We start from the raw sequence: 17939 nt of genomic DNA on the forward strand, positions 1-17939 counted from the left end.
GATATCATCTCCCAGTCAGCTATAAATCAGTGACTTTTCAATAGTGGACAGATGGGCTCTACCACTTTAATCTCCCAGTCAACTATAAAGCCACATTTCTTCAACTATATAAATCAATGGCATTTCTGTAGCACCTTATAACACGACGCAAGTAAGGGACGAGTACACTGTACTTACGTGTGTTTTGCAGCCAACAAGTCAGGTTTTTGCCAGAAAAATGAAACAAGTACACTTTAAGTACCCTGCACTTGCATACAAATTGCACACACAAGTAACCTTTACTTACATGCAATTTGCAAGAAACAAGTATCACTTTTTGCAAGAAATAATTAAACAAGTACTCTGTAAGTACCCTGTATTGGCATGCAATTTGCAGGCAACAAGGTGGAAGTACCCTGTACTTACATACAAGGTAGGGCTAGGTTTCACAATGAGCTCACCCGAAACCTCAGCTGATTTTGACATACACCTGTTTTCACACCTTGGCTCGTGTGATTAGGTAGAGGATCATTAGAGTGTCCATGTCCCTCTTGGGGGGACACTCCTACAGGGCTTAAGAATTTCAGAGTGATCTGTTATTATTAAGTAAAACATCACTGATGATAAATAAAATAAAATAAATAAAACAGAGAAAGTACTTTAAGGATTAGAGAATGACTGCCATGATAACGTTTATGTTTTAGAGGAAATGCTCAGCTTCCTATAAGATAAAGTGCACACGTAGTAATTGTGTGAGAGTCACACCTAAACAATGAGTCATCACAAGCCACCTAGTGGACATTGACCTTGAGAGTTTGCTTCAACTGATAAGGATGAAGTGCAAAGCTTCACATGTTTCTCAAAGGTGGAAGCATATAAGTTTGCTGATTATATTATGACTTTTTTACAAGTTTATCCGGGTTTACTGGTGTCTTTGTTACTACAGGTAAAGAAATAGTATATAAGTGGTTAATCAAACTTCAACAGCTTTATGGTGCAAAAGAAGCACAAGTGATCTCCAATCAGAAAACTTTGTCACATGTTTCTGAATTTTGTTCTCTGATTTTATATTGTTAACATGAAGAGAACTTTGAATATATTGTGACAATTTAAGTTTATGCAATGTGCAAAAAATGTTTTAGAGTTAGAACTGCATTTAATTACATTGTTTTATCAAATGTGTATGTATTCACTAATATCCCAAAAGGTTGATTCTCTTCATCTGGACATAGTGACGAAACGTTTCTCCCACTGAAAACGTTACGTCTATATGAACAGAATCAACCTTTTGGGATTTTCTTAGCTGGATGACTGAGCATGTATCAGGATCACTAATATATAACTATTTCAGGGATCATCTAAGCTCCAAGACATCAGCCAGGAATCATCACCAAATAAAAACTGCTGACTATTTAAAAATAAAAGATTCACTCTGTTGTAATGTGTATGAGTTAAATATTAATCGTAGATGAAGGTCAAACCTTCACGTGGTTCTCAAAAGTGAAAGCAGAGTTTGCGGGTTTCAATATGACTTGTTTACAACTTTATCTACATTTATAGTTATATTGAAATATTTATCTGAAAGACTTTATCATTTATATTAAAAAAACAACCCTATGCCTTTTTTTCTATTGTTAATGTGTAACTAAAGTAACTTGTAATGTATAAACAAGTGCAAGAGAAATCTGCCAGAGATATAAAGATGCTGAATGCTTCAGGTCTAAACTTGTAAGTTTGTCTAACATACACAAAGCAAAGGTCACTATCACACTGTTCATAAAGTGCTGGGTTTGTCCATCTTCTACGGTGGAGGTCTGAAGATTTCCCTCTGAGGGAGCTGCTGGTGAAGATTCTGAGTCCTGCTTGATCCTTGCAATGAGCTTCAATCTCTCTGATCTTTCTGACAAGATGGGTGCTTCAGTGAGTAACAGAACACTTAAAACAGGACATGTTTGATGAAACCTCTGCAGCCAGCAAACCCAGCTTAACTCTGATGGTCTCCCTCACTCATTTTTCCCCAGGATGAATGTGTCTGTTGATGATAATTTTGACTCTGGGTGGTGTTGTTAAATGAAAAGAACAAATTGGAACTAAAGGTTTAAATCTTTAGTTTAATATTATTCCCAGTCTTATGTTTAAATCTCAAAGGACAACATTTAATGTTGACTAATACAGGATTGTCTCCCAGTCAACCATACATGCATGATTTTTAGATATCATCTCCCAGTCAGCTATAAATCAGTGACTTTTCAATAGTGGACAGAGGGGCTCTATCACTTTAATCTCCATTTGTTATGGAACAAAAAAGTTAAACCAGCAAAATAATTTCACCAGCACGAACCAATTGGCTGTCCTTTAAGACATTGGACGATCCAAATTAAGGCTTTTACTGGTGCGAACTGCAGCCCCATAACCATCAAGCGGCATACTCAAGGGCTTCAAAAAAAAAAGGGCTTCAAAGGCCTTGTTTCCTTGAATGCCACAGAACACTGAAAAGTGGAAGAAAGTTTTATTCTCAGATGAAAAAAAAATTAACCGTGATTGTCCTGATGGTTTCCAACGTTACATGATGTTCCCAGAGATGTAAACATGCAGAACACTTTAGATCTACAACAGATAAAACTAAATTCTTTCAATAAGGCCACGTGGCACTATAAGATTAAAATGCCAGTTAATAACCCCCCCCCCACAAAAAAAAAAAAAAGGATTACGTGCATTAATCTACTTTAATTATCAAAATTGTTTGTCTGCTCTCAAAGAAACAGGGGTTACACAGTAAATAAGGAAACTGGTCACAACCAAACTCTCAAAATAATTCTGGGAAATCTCCTACATTGGGTTCGTTCCTCCGTCCCTGCCCTTTCATTTTTCCTGCGATTCTGGAAGTGTTTGTGTTTTCAAACCATATGCACTCCATGTCTTCAAGCACCCAGCAGTTCCCATGTCACACTCAAAAGTGGAACTCATTCAACAAGTATTAGTTACGTCTTTAAGATGGCAACGCAAACTAAGGAGAAGAGCTCTGGTAAATCTTAACAGAGAACTTGATATATAAGTTAAAATACTGCTTTATCTATCAGTCTGGTAAATCATTTATTATGCTAAAATCAACACATAACAGCTTTTTCAGTCTTTTTACAAGAATAAACAGTAATTTAGATTTTGTACATGTAGACAAGAATATTGATTATTTTTAAGGAATTTATAGCATATCATTATGAGACAGCTGTATTTTCTCTCAAAGGTTCAATTTTCTTAAGAATTTCAGAGTGATCTGTTGTTATTAAGTAAAACATCACTGATGATAAATAAAATAAAATAAATAAAACAGAGAAAGTACTTTAAGGATTAGCGAATGACCGCCACGATAAAGTTTATGTTTTAGAGGAAATGCTCAGCTTCCTATAAGATAAAGTGCACACATATTGTGTGAGAGTCACACCTAAACAATGAGTCATCACAAGCCACCTAGTGGACATTGATCTAGAGAGTTTTGTTGTGGATTTTTTATGATATTTGACATATATACCTGTATACACTGGACATATACTCGCAAATATACTATATATACCTACACTGGAGTGTTTTATATAATGTAATCATTATGATAATCCTCTAACATACATGTTCAAATCACAAGACCCACATATTTAGGTCAAATATTATCTATAGTTATATTAATGAAGTTTGTGCCACTTCTTGTATGAACACATGTTGATCAATGCTGTTTGAAAATGTAATAATTAGGATTGATTGTGTTATGGCCAATGGTGACAAGTCCAAACATAGAGTTATTTCAACTTGGCACTGCTAAATGTGCACCTGGGACTCTCTGCTCGTCTTCATTCTGTATCCAGCCCTTCCACAGCCTATATGGTAAACAAACCTGGCCCTGCCTAGGATGCACCTAGGATTCTGTTTTCTTGCCTCAGCCACCATAGGTGAAAAGTACCCTTTCTTATCATGGATAGTCGTGTACTTCTGACAAGCGAACCCGACAAAATTGCCAAAATGATTAACTGTTATCTGCCTTTTTGCAAACCTTCGAACTCACTTTGGCCATTAAACTGACAAAGTGACCCAATTATAAATGATGGATGCCAGGACTGGCACTCGAAAAGTTATGGTGCCAGAAAGTTGTGTAACCAAGTTTAAGATTAAACAAAAGAAACATGTATGATTAAAAACTGATTGGGGGGAAAATATTGATAAACATATAATGATTGGGGTAATATGACATTTGTACAGTTGAAAGAATAAAATAAAAACTTAAGACTCACCAAGAAAGAACAAAGGATGAAAGGGTACCCAACAGCAGGAGGAGGGGTTCAGGACTGCTGTGTGTACTCAGAAGCTCTACACCCCGGGGTTTGCGTTGCTTCACATTGGTTCAATTTTTATTGGTCACTAACATATAACTATTTCAGGGACCATCTAACCTCCAAGACATCAGCCAGGAATTATCACCAAATAAAAACTGCTGACTATTTAAAAATAAAAGATTCACTCTGTTGTAATGTGTATGAGTTAAATATTAATCGTAGATGAAGGTCAAACCTTCACGTGGTTCTCAAAAGTGAAAGCAGAGTTTGCGGGTTTCAATATGACTTGTTTACAACTTTATCTACATTTATAGTTATATTGAAATATTTATCTGAAAGACTTTATCATTTATATTAAAAAAACAACCCTATGCCTTTTTTTCTATTGTTAATGTGTAACTAAAGTAACTTGTAATGTATAAACAAGTGCAAGAGAAATCTGCCAGAGATATAAAGATGCTGAATGCTTCAGGTCTAAACTTGTAAGTTTGTCTAACATACACAAAGCAAAGGTCACTATCACACTGTTCATAAAGTGCTGGGTTTGTCCATCTTCTACGGTGGAGGTCTGAAGATTTCCCTCTGAGGGAGCTGCTGGTGAAGATTCTGAGTCCTGCTTGATCCTTGCAATGAGCTTCAATCTCTCTGATCTTTCTGACAAGATGGGTGCTTCAGTGAGTAACAGAACACTTAAAACAGGACATGTTTGATGAAACCTCTGCAGCCAGCAAACCCAGCTTAACTCTGATGGTCTCCCTCACTCATTTTTCCCCAGGATGAATGTGTCTGTTGATGATAATTTTGACTCTGGGTGGTGTTGTTAAATGAAAAGAACAAATTGGAACTAAAGGTTTAAATCTTTAGTTTAATATTATTCCCAGTCTTATGTTTAAATCTCAAAGGACAACATTTAATGTTGACTAATACAGGATTGTCTCCCAGTCAACCATACATGCATGATTTTTAGATATCATCTCCCAGTCAGCTATAAATCAGTGACTTTTCAATAGTGGACAGAGGGGCTCTATCACTTTAATCTCCATTTGTTATGGAACAAAAAAGTTAAACCAGCAAAATAATTTCACCAGCACGAACCAATTGGCTGTCCTTTAAGACATTGGACGATCCAAATTAAGGCTTTTACTGGTGCGAACTGCAGCCCCATAACCATCAAGCGGCATACTCAAGGGCTTCAAAAAAAAAAAGGGCTTCAAAGGCCTTGTTTCCTTGAATGCCACAGAACACTGAAAAGTGGAAGAAAGTTTTATTCTCAGATGAAAAAAAAATTAACCGTGATTGTCCTGATGGTTTCCAACGTTACATGATGTTCCCAGAGATGTAAACATGCAGAACACTTTAGATCTACAACAGATAAAACTAAATTCTTTCAATAAGGCCACGTGGCACTATAAGATTAAAATGCCAGTTAATAACCCCCCCCCCCCCACAAAAAAAAAAAAAAAGGATTACGTGCATTAATCTACTTTAATTATCAAAATTGTTTGTCTGCTCTCAAAGAAACAGGGGTTACACAGTAAATAAGGAAACTGGTCACAACCAAACTCTCAAAATAATTCTGGGAAATCTCCTACATTGGGTTCGTTCCTCCGTCCCTGCCCTTTCATTTTTCCTGCGATTCTGGAAGTGTTTGTGTTTTCAAACCATATGCACTCCATGTCTTCAAGCACCCAGCAGTTCCCATGTCACACTCAAACGTGGAACTCATTCAACAAGTATTAGTTACGTCTTTAAGATGGCAACGCAAACTAAGGAGAAGAGCTCTGGTAAATCTTAACAGAGAACTTGATATATAAGTTAAAATACTGCTTTATCTATCAGTCTGGTAAATCATTTATTATGCTAAAATCAACACAAAACAGCTTTTTCAGTCTTTTTACAAGAATAAACAGTAATTTAGATTTTGTACATGTAGACAAGAATATTGATTATTTTTAAGGAATTTATAGCATATCATTATGAGACAGCTGTATTTTCTCTCAAAGGTTCAATTTTCTTAAGAATTTCAGAGTGATCTGTTGTTATTAAGTAAAACATCACTGATGATAAATAAAATAAAATAAATAAAACAGAGAAAGTACTTTAAGGATTAGCGAATGACCGCCACGATAAAGTTTATGTTTTAGAGGAAATGCTCAGCTTCCTATAAGATAAAGTGCACACATATTGTGTGAGAGTCACACCTAAACAATGAGTCATCACAAGCCACCTAGTGGACATTGATCTAGAGAGTTTTGTTGTGGATTTTTTATGATATTTGACATATATACCTGTATACACTGGACATATACTCGCAAATATACTATATATACCTACACTGGAGTGTTTTATATAATGTAATCATTATGATAATCCTCTAACATACATGTTCAAATCACAAGACCCACATATTTAGGTCAAATATTATCTATAGTTATATTAATGAAGTTTGTGCCACTTCTTGTATGAACACATGTTGATCAATGCTGTTTGAAAATGTAATAATTAGGATTGATTGTGTTATGGCCAATGGTGACAAGTCCAAACATAGAGTTATTTCAACTTGGCACTGCTAAATGTGCACCTGGGACTCTCTGCTCGTCTTCATTCTGTATCCAGCCCTTCCACAGCCTATATGGTAAACAAACCTGGCCCTGCCTAGGATGCACCTAGGATTCTGTTTTCTTGCCTCAGCCACCATAGGTGAAAAGTACCCTTTCTTATCATGGATAGTCGTGTACTTCTGACAAGCGAACCCGACAAAATTGCCAAAATGATTAACTGTTATCTGCCTTTTTGCAAACCTTCGAACTCACTTTGGCCATTAAACTGACAAAGTGACCCAATTATAAATGATGGATGCCAGGACTGGCACTCGAAAAGTTATGGTGCCAGAAAGTTGTGTAACCAAGTTTAAGATTAAACAAAAGAAACATGTATGATTAAAAACTGATTGGGGGAAAATATTGATAAACATATAATGATTGGGGTAATATGACATTTGTACAGTTGAAAGAATAAAATAAAAACTTAAGACTCACCAAGAAAGAACAAAGGATGAAAGGGTACCCAACAGCAGGAGGAGGGGTTCAGGACTGCTGTGTGTACTCAGAAGCTCTACACCCCGGGGTTTGCGTTGCTTCACATTGGTTCAATTTTTATTGGTCACTAACATATAACTATTTCAGGGACCATCTAACCTCCAAGACATCAGCCAGGAATCATCACCAAATAAAAACTGCTGACTATTTAAAAATAAAAGATTCACTCTGTTGTAATGTGTATGAGTTAAATATTAATCGTAGATGAAGGTCAAACCTTCACGTGGTTCTCAAAAGTGAAAGCAGAGTTTGCGGGTTTCAATATGACTTGTTTACAACTTTATCTACATTTATAGTTATATTGAAATATTTATCTGAAAGACTTTATCATTTATATTAAAAAAACAACCCTATGCCTTTTTTTCTATTGTTAATGTGTAACTAAAGTAACTTGTAATGTATAAACAAGTGCAAGAGAAATCTGCCAGAGATATAAAGATGCTGAATGCTTCAGGTCTAAACTTGTAAGTTTGTCTAACATACACAAAGCAAAGGTCACTATCACACTGTTCATAAAGTGCTGGGTTTGTCCATCTTCTACGGTGGAGGTCTGAAGATTTCCCTCTGAGGGAGCTGCTGGTGAAGATTCTGAGTCCTGCTTGATCCTTGCAATGAGCTTCAATCTCTCTGATCTTTCTGACAAGATGGGTGCTTCAGTGAGTAACAGAACACTTAAAACAGGACATGTTTGATGAAACCTCTGCAGCCAGCAAACCCAGCTTAACTCTGATGGTCTCCCTCACTCATTTTTCCCCAGGATGAATGTGTCTGTTGATGATAATTTTGACTCTGGGTGGTGTTGTTAAATGAAAAGAACAAATTGGAACTAAAGGTTTAAATCTTTAGTTTAATATTATTCCCAGTCTTATGTTTAAATCTCAAAGGACAACATTTAATGTTGACTAATACAGGATTGTCTCCCAGTCAACCATACATGCATGATTTTTAGATATCATCTCCCAGTCAGCTATAAATCAGTGACTTTTCAATAGTGGACAGAGGGGCTCTATCACTTTAATCTCCATTTGTTATGGAACAAAAAAGTTAAACCAGCAAAATAATTTCACCAGCACGAACCAATTGGCTGTCCTTTAAGACATTGGACGATCCAAATTAAGGCTTTTACTGGTGCGAACTGCAGCCCCATAACCATCAAGCGGCATACTCAAGGGCTTCAAAAAAAAAAGGGCTTCAAAGGCCTTGTTTCCTTGAATGCCACAGAACACTGAAAAGTGGAAGAAAGTTTTATTCTCAGATGAAAAAAAAATTAACCGTGATTGTCCTGATGGTTTCCAACGTTACATGATGTTCCCAGAGATGTAAACATGCAGAACACTTTAGATCTACAACAGATAAAACTAAATTCTTTCAATAAGGCCACGTGGCACTATAAGATTAAAATGCCAGTTAATAACCCCCCCCCCACAAAAAAAAAAAAAGGATTACGTGCATTAATCTACTTTAATTATCAAAATTGTTTGTCTGCTCTCAAAGAAACAGGGGTTACACAGTAAATAAGGAAACTGGTCACAACCAAACTCTCAAAATAATTCTGGGAAATCTCCTACATTGGGTTCGTTCCTCCGTCCCTGCCCTTTCATTTTTCCTGCGATTCTGGAAGTGTTTGTGTTTTCAAACCATATGCACTCCATGTCTTCAAGCACCCAGCAGTTCCCATGTCACACTCAAACGTGGAACTCATTCAACAAGTATTAGTTACGTCTTTAAGATGGCAACGCAAACTAAGGAGAAGAGCTCTGGTAAATCTTAACAGAGAACTTGATATATAAGTTAAAATACTGCTTTATCTATCAGTCTGGTAAATCATTTATTATGCTAAAATCAACACATAACAGCTTTTTCAGTCTTTTTACAAGAATAAACAGTAATTTAGATTTTGTACATGTAGACAAGAATATTGATTATTTTTAAGGAATTTATAGCATATCATTATGAGACAGCTGTATTTTCTCTCAAAGGTTCAATTTTCTTAAGAATTTCAGAGTGATCTGTTGTTATTAAGTAAAACATCACTGATGATAAATAAAATAAAATAAATAAAACAGAGAAAGTACTTTAAGGATTAGCGAATGACCGCCACGATAAAGTTTATGTTTTAGAGGAAATGCTCAGCTTCCTATAAGATAAAGTGCACACATATTGTGTGAGAGTCACACCTAAACAATGAGTCATCACAAGCCACCTAGTGGACATTGATCTAGAGAGTTTTGTTGTGGATTTTTTATGATATTTGACATATATACCTGTATACACTGGACATATACTCGCAAATATACTATATATACCTACACTGGAGTGTTTTATATAATGTAATCATTATGATAATCCTCTAACATACATGTTCAAATCACAAGACCCACATATTTAGGTCAAATATTATCTATAGTTATATTAATGAAGTTTGTGCCACTTCTTGTATGAACACATGTTGATCAATGCTGTTTGAAAATGTAATAATTAGGATTGATTGTGTTATGGCCAATGGTGACAAGTCCAAACATAGAGTTATTTCAACTTGGCACTGCTAAATGTGCACCTGGGACTCTCTGCTCGTCTTCATTCTGTATCCAGCCCTTCCACAGCCTATATGGTAAACAAACCTGGCCCTGCCTAGGATGCACCTAGGATTCTGTTTTCTTGCCTCAGCCACCATAGGTGAAAAGTACCCTTTCTTATCATGGATAGTCGTGTACTTCTGACAAGCGAACCCGACAAAATTGCCAAAATGATTAACTGTTATCTGCCTTTTTGCAAACCTTCGAACTCACTTTGGCCATTAAACTGACAAAGTGACCCAATTATAAATGATGGATGCCAGGACTGGCACTCGAAAAGTTATGGTGCCAGAAAGTTGTGTAACCAAGTTTAAGATTAAACAAAAGAAACATGTATGATTAAAAACTGATTGGGGGAAAATATTGATAAACATATAATGATTGGGGTAATATGACATTTGTACAGTTGAAAGAATAAAATAAAAACTTAAGACTCACCAAGAAAGAACAAAGGATGAAAGGGTACCCAACAGCAGGAGGAGGGGTTCAGGACTGCTGTGTGTACTCAGAAGCTCTACACCCCGGGGTTTGCGTTGCTTCACATTGGTTCAATTTTTATTGGTCACTAACATATAACTATTTCAGGGACCATCTAACCTCCAAGACATCAGCCAGGAATCATCATCAAATAAAAACTGCTGAGTGACTAACACACAAACACAGTGAACAGAACCTGATGTAAAACTTTGTATATGAGTTGTTTTCTGTTTGTTAAACATGTAAATCTGCAGTCTTTGAGATCAGAAGTTGATGTAAATTTACTGAACTGTGTTTCTATATGATTAAAATATACTCAACCTTTTTTTTTGTCTGATTAACATTAAAAGTGTATGACTTAAAACATTGAGTGCAAAATGTGCTCCGTTTAAAGCAACTTTCTGTGAAATTACTATGTTGAACAATTGTCAAATTCTTTGATGGTTAAACTATGGCAACATTAGTAAAGTGTAATTTGTTGCTCTTAATATTATGAAACTTACTGCAAATAACACTATTATTAAATGGATCATGCTAAAGAAAAGAAAACAGACGCTTGCAGAAGACTGAAACTCCTCTGATAGAAAACCTGCAGCAGATGCAAGTGTGCAGCAGTTAAATATTAATGGTAGAATGTGGTTGAACCTTCACATAGTCCTCAAAAGTAAAAGAAGAGTTTCAATATGATTTGTTTAAAACTTTATCTACATCTATAGTTATATTGAAAGCTTTATCTGAAAGACTTTACCATTTATATTAAAAAAAAAACAACCCTAAGCAGTTTCTATTGTTAATGTGTAACTAAAGTAAACTGTACTGGTACAAATCATCAATTCAGGTTTGGGTTACTGATAGGTTTGTAGCTTGAACCTATTCGCTGGAACGTTGAAGACAATATAATTACACAGCAAGCAAGACACGAAGTAGGCAAAGTTCTTCATGTTTCTCGTGCATGGGAGAGAACCGGACAAACGCCGTTCCTTCGCTTGACCCCAGTTGCTCTCGTCCGCTCCCCCGTAACACTGGTCTTTTATTGAGGTTAAATGAATATGCATAGGTTCATTAACATATGACGTCTTCATACAAACAAAGAGTACCTTGCCTGCGTGTGTGTCTGTGTGTGTGTGTGTGTGTGTGTGTGTGTGTGTGTGTGTGTGTGGGGGGGGGGGGGGGGGGGGGGGGGGGGGGGGGGGGCAGAGTGTGGCCCCATAAACAACTTCCCTAAACCTGCTGGTCTGGAAAATCCAACAGTTCATCTATATGTAAAAAAGCACTTAGACTAAAACAGATACAGCCACGTTTATCCTACCAAAAAATTCCAGGAATGCACACCAAGCCTTTGCAGCCTGCTAAAGATCACACATCCTATCACTACACAATTGATTATACACCTCTAAGCATATATGGTTGAATATTTCTAAGCATAAATGACAATCAACAATACAAAACCTAACAGTTACCAAAAAAAAGATGTTTGATGCTTCTTCAAACGTCCAATTCAGTCCATTTAGTTTTATTATTATTTATTTACATTGTTGTATTGTTTGCAGTTGTAAATGTCATAAACTGCATGCAGCAGGCAGGAAGGGAGGACCCAAATGCATTTGGGTGCATTAATGCAGACTCCAGGATGTGAAACATAAACTCAAAAAACAGCTTTATTGCTGAACAAGGAAAAACTAACTTAACTGAAGATACAAAATAAACTAGCAGTTTTAGCAGACAGAACACACAGTGTGGACTGAGGGAGACCGTGACGGTGGACAGAAGAAAATAAAGCTAAATATAACAGATCAGACAAGGTACCTTCACAATAGCAGAAGCAAAGCAAAACATGGCGCACACAGATAGGAAACTACCAAAATAAAACAGGAAGCAATGGGAACACACGCACAGAGGTGCAGACAGACACAGAGACGTGACTGACTGGGGAAACATGGATAAACATGGCAGGCAGGTGAAAACAGAATGAAACACGAGGAGGAAACAAGACACAAGACAACGCAGACACAGAGAGAGACATCACAGACGCAAGGGGAAAATACTAAACAGGGAATATAACTCACAATAGAAAACTAAAGACCACTAATGAACCAGAACATAATCTAATAATACAAACTACCACAGGAATACAAGAAAACACAAAATGCTGGCCTAAAAGGACCCAGAACCATGACAGTAAAATCTCAGTGAAATTAAAAACCTTATTCTCTATTGTCAGACTGTGACAAATTAATAACACTGGTGGTCAAAATAAAACAAAAATAGTTTGTAGTTTGATTTTGAAGGCCCAAATTTCCATCCTCAGCCCCACGGAGCTTTCCTATTGTTTGTTTGTTCGTTATTTCAAATAGTTTATTAAAGAGCTGGAAGACTGTTTGGCTGTGACATGAAAATTAATGAAGATCAAAGCTAACTTTTGTATTCGGCTCTCGTGGTTTGATCTTCCTGATAGGTGTAGCACCTTTTCTTTAGTATGCAATGTTACCCCATATTTGTATAAAAAAACGTATTCTTTAACTTAGAGTTCAGTGAACAAACAACATGCAACAACAAATCAGCAGGTTTTAAACTTAGTCTTGTTCTGTGAGTAACTATTTGTATTTATAAAGAGGTGTGATTCATTTATTGGACATTTTTCAGATCCTAAAGGTTTTTTGTTTCTTGTGTTGTTCTTCTCATTTTGGATTATATATGACAAAAGCCTTACAGCCAGAGTGTCCAACCTTCCAGGCCTCGGGGGCCGTTGTCCTGCAGGTTTTAGATATCACCTTATGTCCACACACCTAAATCAAATGATGAGTTCATTAACTGTTGAGGAGGTCATTTAGCCATTTAAATCAGCTGTGTTGTGGATCAAGGACACGTCTAAGACCTGCAGGACACCGGCCCTCGAGGCCTGGAGTTGGACAATCCTGCCTTACGGTCATAAACTCTTTCCAAATTCACTTCTTCTCCTTAAGTTTATGATTATGTTTATGCTTTTTGCCATGGTTGTCCTGTTTTCACTCAGCTGATGTTTACTGCAGCACATTGAACTTACATCATAAAAATTTTTTTCATCCCACCCACTGCAGCAATGACAAAAGAAAGAAAACTAACCCTGAATTTTAAATCAAAGCTCATCTAGTGAACTGTTTCTGTCGGTAACTCATCTGACTAAGGCCAAACTTTAACCTGGTCTGCAAAAGTAAAAGCAAAAGAGTTTGGTACTTTCATTATGACTTGTGTACAGGTTAACTTAAAAGCTTTATCTGAGTCACTTTATAGTATAAAAAAAAGCTGCGCTGTTTTTCCTTTGTTAATGTGTAAAGGATTTCCTAATGCATGAACGAGTGTAACAAAGTTCTCAAAAATGCAGATAGATGCAGAGATTTACAACCGATAAAAGTCACTCCCAGAAAAGGTCAGGTTAACAAAGATTAAACTGACAGCAAAACAGCAAAGAAGCCATCTCCTAAACCTTCAGCGTCATTAACTATTACACTACTGTTAATGTTCTAATATCTATCTAGATTGTGCATGAAAAGTGCATCACTCTTCTACAGTTCAATGTGTTTCGGTTTTATAGCCGTAAAATATCCATCAAAATAAAAACTAAAACCAAAGTAGAAGACTGACAAAGATACTCCAAAGCAAACCAAAAAACAGCAATATTTTTAATTAGCACCATCATCATCCAGTTCTTTTGTTTTTTCTTTGTTTTGTTATTCAAACAGAAAGTCTTTATTATGTCCCTGGAAGACTGTCTGGCTATTTTGAAGCATGCAGGTTGGTTTGGATTTAATTCCTGACAAGTGTAAAAAAAAAAAAAAAAAAAAAAAAAAGCATTTTGGGCTGATATTTCACATGTATAAACAAAGCCTAACAATAGTACATATATGTACTATTGTTAGGCTTCTGTGCACAGATTCTATACTATAGTATAGAATCTGTGCACAGAAGATTAAAGCTCAATAAGACTGTTACTGTGAGTGTCCTGATGTCCTCACTCAGCTCAGACATTGAACTGTGAATGGAGGTTAATGACATCATCAGAATGTACAGTCACTTCCCCAGCCCCTCCTCTTTTCCTTTCCTGGTTATGCTGGGAGTGTTTGTGTTTTCAACCCACATGTGGAAACTATAAAGGAGCACACACACTATCATCCATCAGGACTCAGCTGACAAGTATTATTTACAACTTCAAAATGCCATGGTCACGCTCTATGAGGATTTTTAAATGTAAGTTACAGAGCTGCTTTATATATCAGTTTGGTAAATCAATAACTATTATACCCAAATCAACAAATGTCAGCTGTTTCTATATTGTTACTAGACTAAACAGTTATTTATATTATATGAAAACAAGCAACATAATTGACTTTGGAAATTATAGTGCATAAATATGAGAAACAGATGTTTTTCACTTGCAATTTTGAAGAATGTAAAATCTGCTGTTATCTATTGAAATAAATCCATGAAAACTGAATGAAAACAATAAAGAATATATGAAAAATGGCAAAGTACTGTAAGGATTAGCAAACGACTGCAAAAAAAATTCTTAATTATAAGCTGTGAATTAAATGCAAAAATCTTTAAAGATAAAGTTTATATTTTAGAGGAAATGCTTATTGCCAAAGATAAAGTGCAAACACAATAACTGTGTGAGACATAAACAATGAATAATCACAGGCCACCTAGTGGACATTGAATGCAACTTAGTTCACTTTATTTAATGATCAGGATGAAGTCCAAAGTGTCACATCATTCTCAAAAGTGAAAGCACAGGAGTTTGCAAATTTTATTACGACTTTTTTACAAGTTTATTAGCTTTTATTATTGCACTAAAATCTTTTTCAGAAACATCTTAAAGGTGTAAAATAAGCTCATGACAGAAAACCTTGTCACATTATTTTCAGTTATCTTTTATTAATAGTAAGTCAGACTACTAATTTTCCATTAAACCATTAAATGTATGCATGATATTTAAGCATCTGATCACATGCAAAGAAATATTTCTATATCAGCACTAATACGTTTTATTTAATTCTGTGTAGTTGGCAAGTCAGAGGTGTCACACAGATGCAGCTCACGCTGTGTCAGTCCTCTGTCCTTCGACAGTCAGGCTGTGGGAGAAAAGGTCCGCTTGAGTCATGGAGGTCGACTCGCAGAGAAGACTGAGAACACCTTCAAGAATGGGCTGGTGTTCAGCAACCGTCCAGTGAAGATCCAGGAGAAGATTTGTCTGAGAATAGAGAAGGATTCATCCATCTGGGACGGGGCTCTGCGTGTGGGCTTTACCACTGTGCCACCCTCAACCAGATCTCTGCCTCTGCCCAGCATGTCCATCCCCAACCTCACTGACAAGTCCGGACACTGGGCTGTTCCATTGGATGAATCTGTCTGCCAAGCAGGTTCAGAGCTGGAGTTTTGGGTTTCTTCTCATGGCAGCATATACATAGGTGTCAACAACGAGGAGTACGAGCGACTACCAGGAGTGGACACTAAACAGCCGCTGTGGGCCATGATAGACATCTACGGGCAGACGCGCTCCATTTTGCTGCTGGGTAAGTTCACTAGAACCACGGTTATATTTGACCTACAGAATGTTTTTCCTGTTCTGTGAATGCAGAGCAATTCACATGCTCTGAGAGTTATAAATGTTGTCTGATTCATAGACTGAATGACTATTCAAATACTCCTTTCTCTTTGCTGAAGACTCCAAGAAAAACAAAAAGCTGCTTTACCGTAGAAGATCCTGTCCTGCACCTGAACCGCTCGCCTCACCTGATCCTGACAGTCACTTTCGTTCAGTTCCTGATGTTTCAGACTTCAGACGTGAGGACTGCATCTCCTGTCTTGACACAAAAATGCCAGAAGGTAAAGAGTCATTTCAAACATTTTTGGCTGTTTTCAGTTGCACATTTCTGACCAGAGAAGATAAAAGTGAAATCAGCTGTGATAGTGTGGTCTCATTTCCTGATGTCACATATGTAATTGGGATCTCTCTCTTTTTACAACAGATAACGTCTGTGTGGTGTGCATGGCGAAAGAGGCCAGAATCACACTGCCTTGTGGCCACCGATGTTTATGTAAAGACTGCAACTTCAGAGTCTGTGAGCAGTTTGGCACCTGTCCGCTGTGTCGACACACGATCAGCGCTCCATCAGTGGGGGAGCGGTGGTTTATAGAGGTCAGCTGATCTCTGAGACAACAGCCTGGAATTGTGACAGAAGAATAGCAGCAAGAGTGAAAAGGAACATTTACAAGATGCTAGTGAAGGTCTGCTGATGTGGAGATGGTGGCACAGACAAACAGACAGGAGGCCAAGTGTTGGCAGTATTGAAGATGCTAAGAATGTCTCCGTTAGTGACCATACGGGATAGGACTAGAAATGAGTACATTTAGAGGACAGCTCAGATTGAGTGGTTTGGAGACAAAGTTAAAAAAGCAAGGCTAAGATGGTTTGTACTTATGCAGAAGAGTGATGGTGAATAAACTGGCCAAAGGATGTTGAAGATGGAGCTGTTAGACAGGAGGAAGAATACAAGACAGAAAAGGATGATAGGATGATCCACTGTGCCGACCCTGGAAGGGAACAACCAGAAGAAGAAGAAGAGGAAGAAAGAAACTTTACTAAAAGGTTGATGACACTGAACTGAAATATTTCTAAATTGAAATAATTGAAATAGTACATCTCTTTTTGTTTTATAAACAAAATGTATTTTTGTAATTTTTAAGTCATTGTGTGACTTAAACACTTAAACACAAAATGTGCTGTATGGTTTATTTTTCATTGTTATTGTAAATTGTAAAGCAATGTTGAATTTTTAAAAAAATACAAAATTCAACTGTGCCAGTATAAATAATCTGTAATATGTCATAATAAGCGCTTTTCTGTTATTTAACTGTATGTGTTTTTATGGAACTTACTGTAAACAAGAGTGATATTAAATGGACTGTGATGAAAGGGAACCTGTCGAGACCATGTTTGATTAAAGATGTCTCTACAATCAGGTATTTACTGATTATGGAGATATTAAGTGAAAAATCAAAGCAGGAGTTCAGGTAAGAACAGACTGTATTGCCGACCCAGGCCAGCCCACATACGTGTTGATGAAGCGGCCCCGATGGTCACAAACTGCCTGGAAGATGACTGATGGGATCAGTTTCCTGTTTCTGTAGCACTGACCATCAGGGCTGCTTGGAGACTTGATGCAGATGTGGCAGCTGTCGATTGCACCAACGGCTCTCAGAAAGTCTCTATGGCGTGCCAGCCATGCAAACCCACAGGACAATACCTCCAGCTCCTTGAGGGTCTTTGGGAGCAACATGATCTAGTGGCGAATGGCCACCACCCCCTCTGTGAGTCTATCAACAATGTAGTGAACAGTAGAATGAGGCATCCCGAACACTCTTGAGACCACCTGTAGGATGCTCCTCTTGCCAACCAGAAAAGAAACATCAGGGTCTCAATTGTGGCATCCAGGAGATTTAGCAACACT

At 37.1% G+C, this 17939-nt stretch overlaps 1 protein-coding gene across 1 annotated transcript; it reads left to right on the forward strand.

Annotated features, from left to right (window-relative positions):
- The first annotated feature begins 9113 nt into the window (after positions 1–9113).
- On the forward strand, positions 9114–16636 carry LOC146621039 (E3 ubiquitin-protein ligase NEURL3-like). Its single transcript, XM_085367730.1, has 4 exons — positions 9114–9159; positions 15492–16001; positions 16153–16314; positions 16458–16636. The coding sequence occupies exons 1-4, from the start codon at positions 9129–9131 to the stop codon at positions 16634–16636; spliced, it is 882 nt and encodes a 293-aa protein (XP_085223856.1). The 5' UTR covers positions 9114–9128.
- The last annotated feature ends 1303 nt before the right edge of the window (positions 16637–17939 follow it).

The sequence above is a fragment of the Diplotaxodon limnothrissa genome, linkage group LG12, assembly GCF_057381915.1.
Source record: "Diplotaxodon limnothrissa isolate DT_005_m linkage group LG12, D_limnothrissa_male_GT1.1, whole genome shotgun sequence".
Lineage (NCBI taxonomy): Eukaryota > Metazoa > Chordata > Actinopteri > Cichliformes > Cichlidae > Diplotaxodon > Diplotaxodon limnothrissa.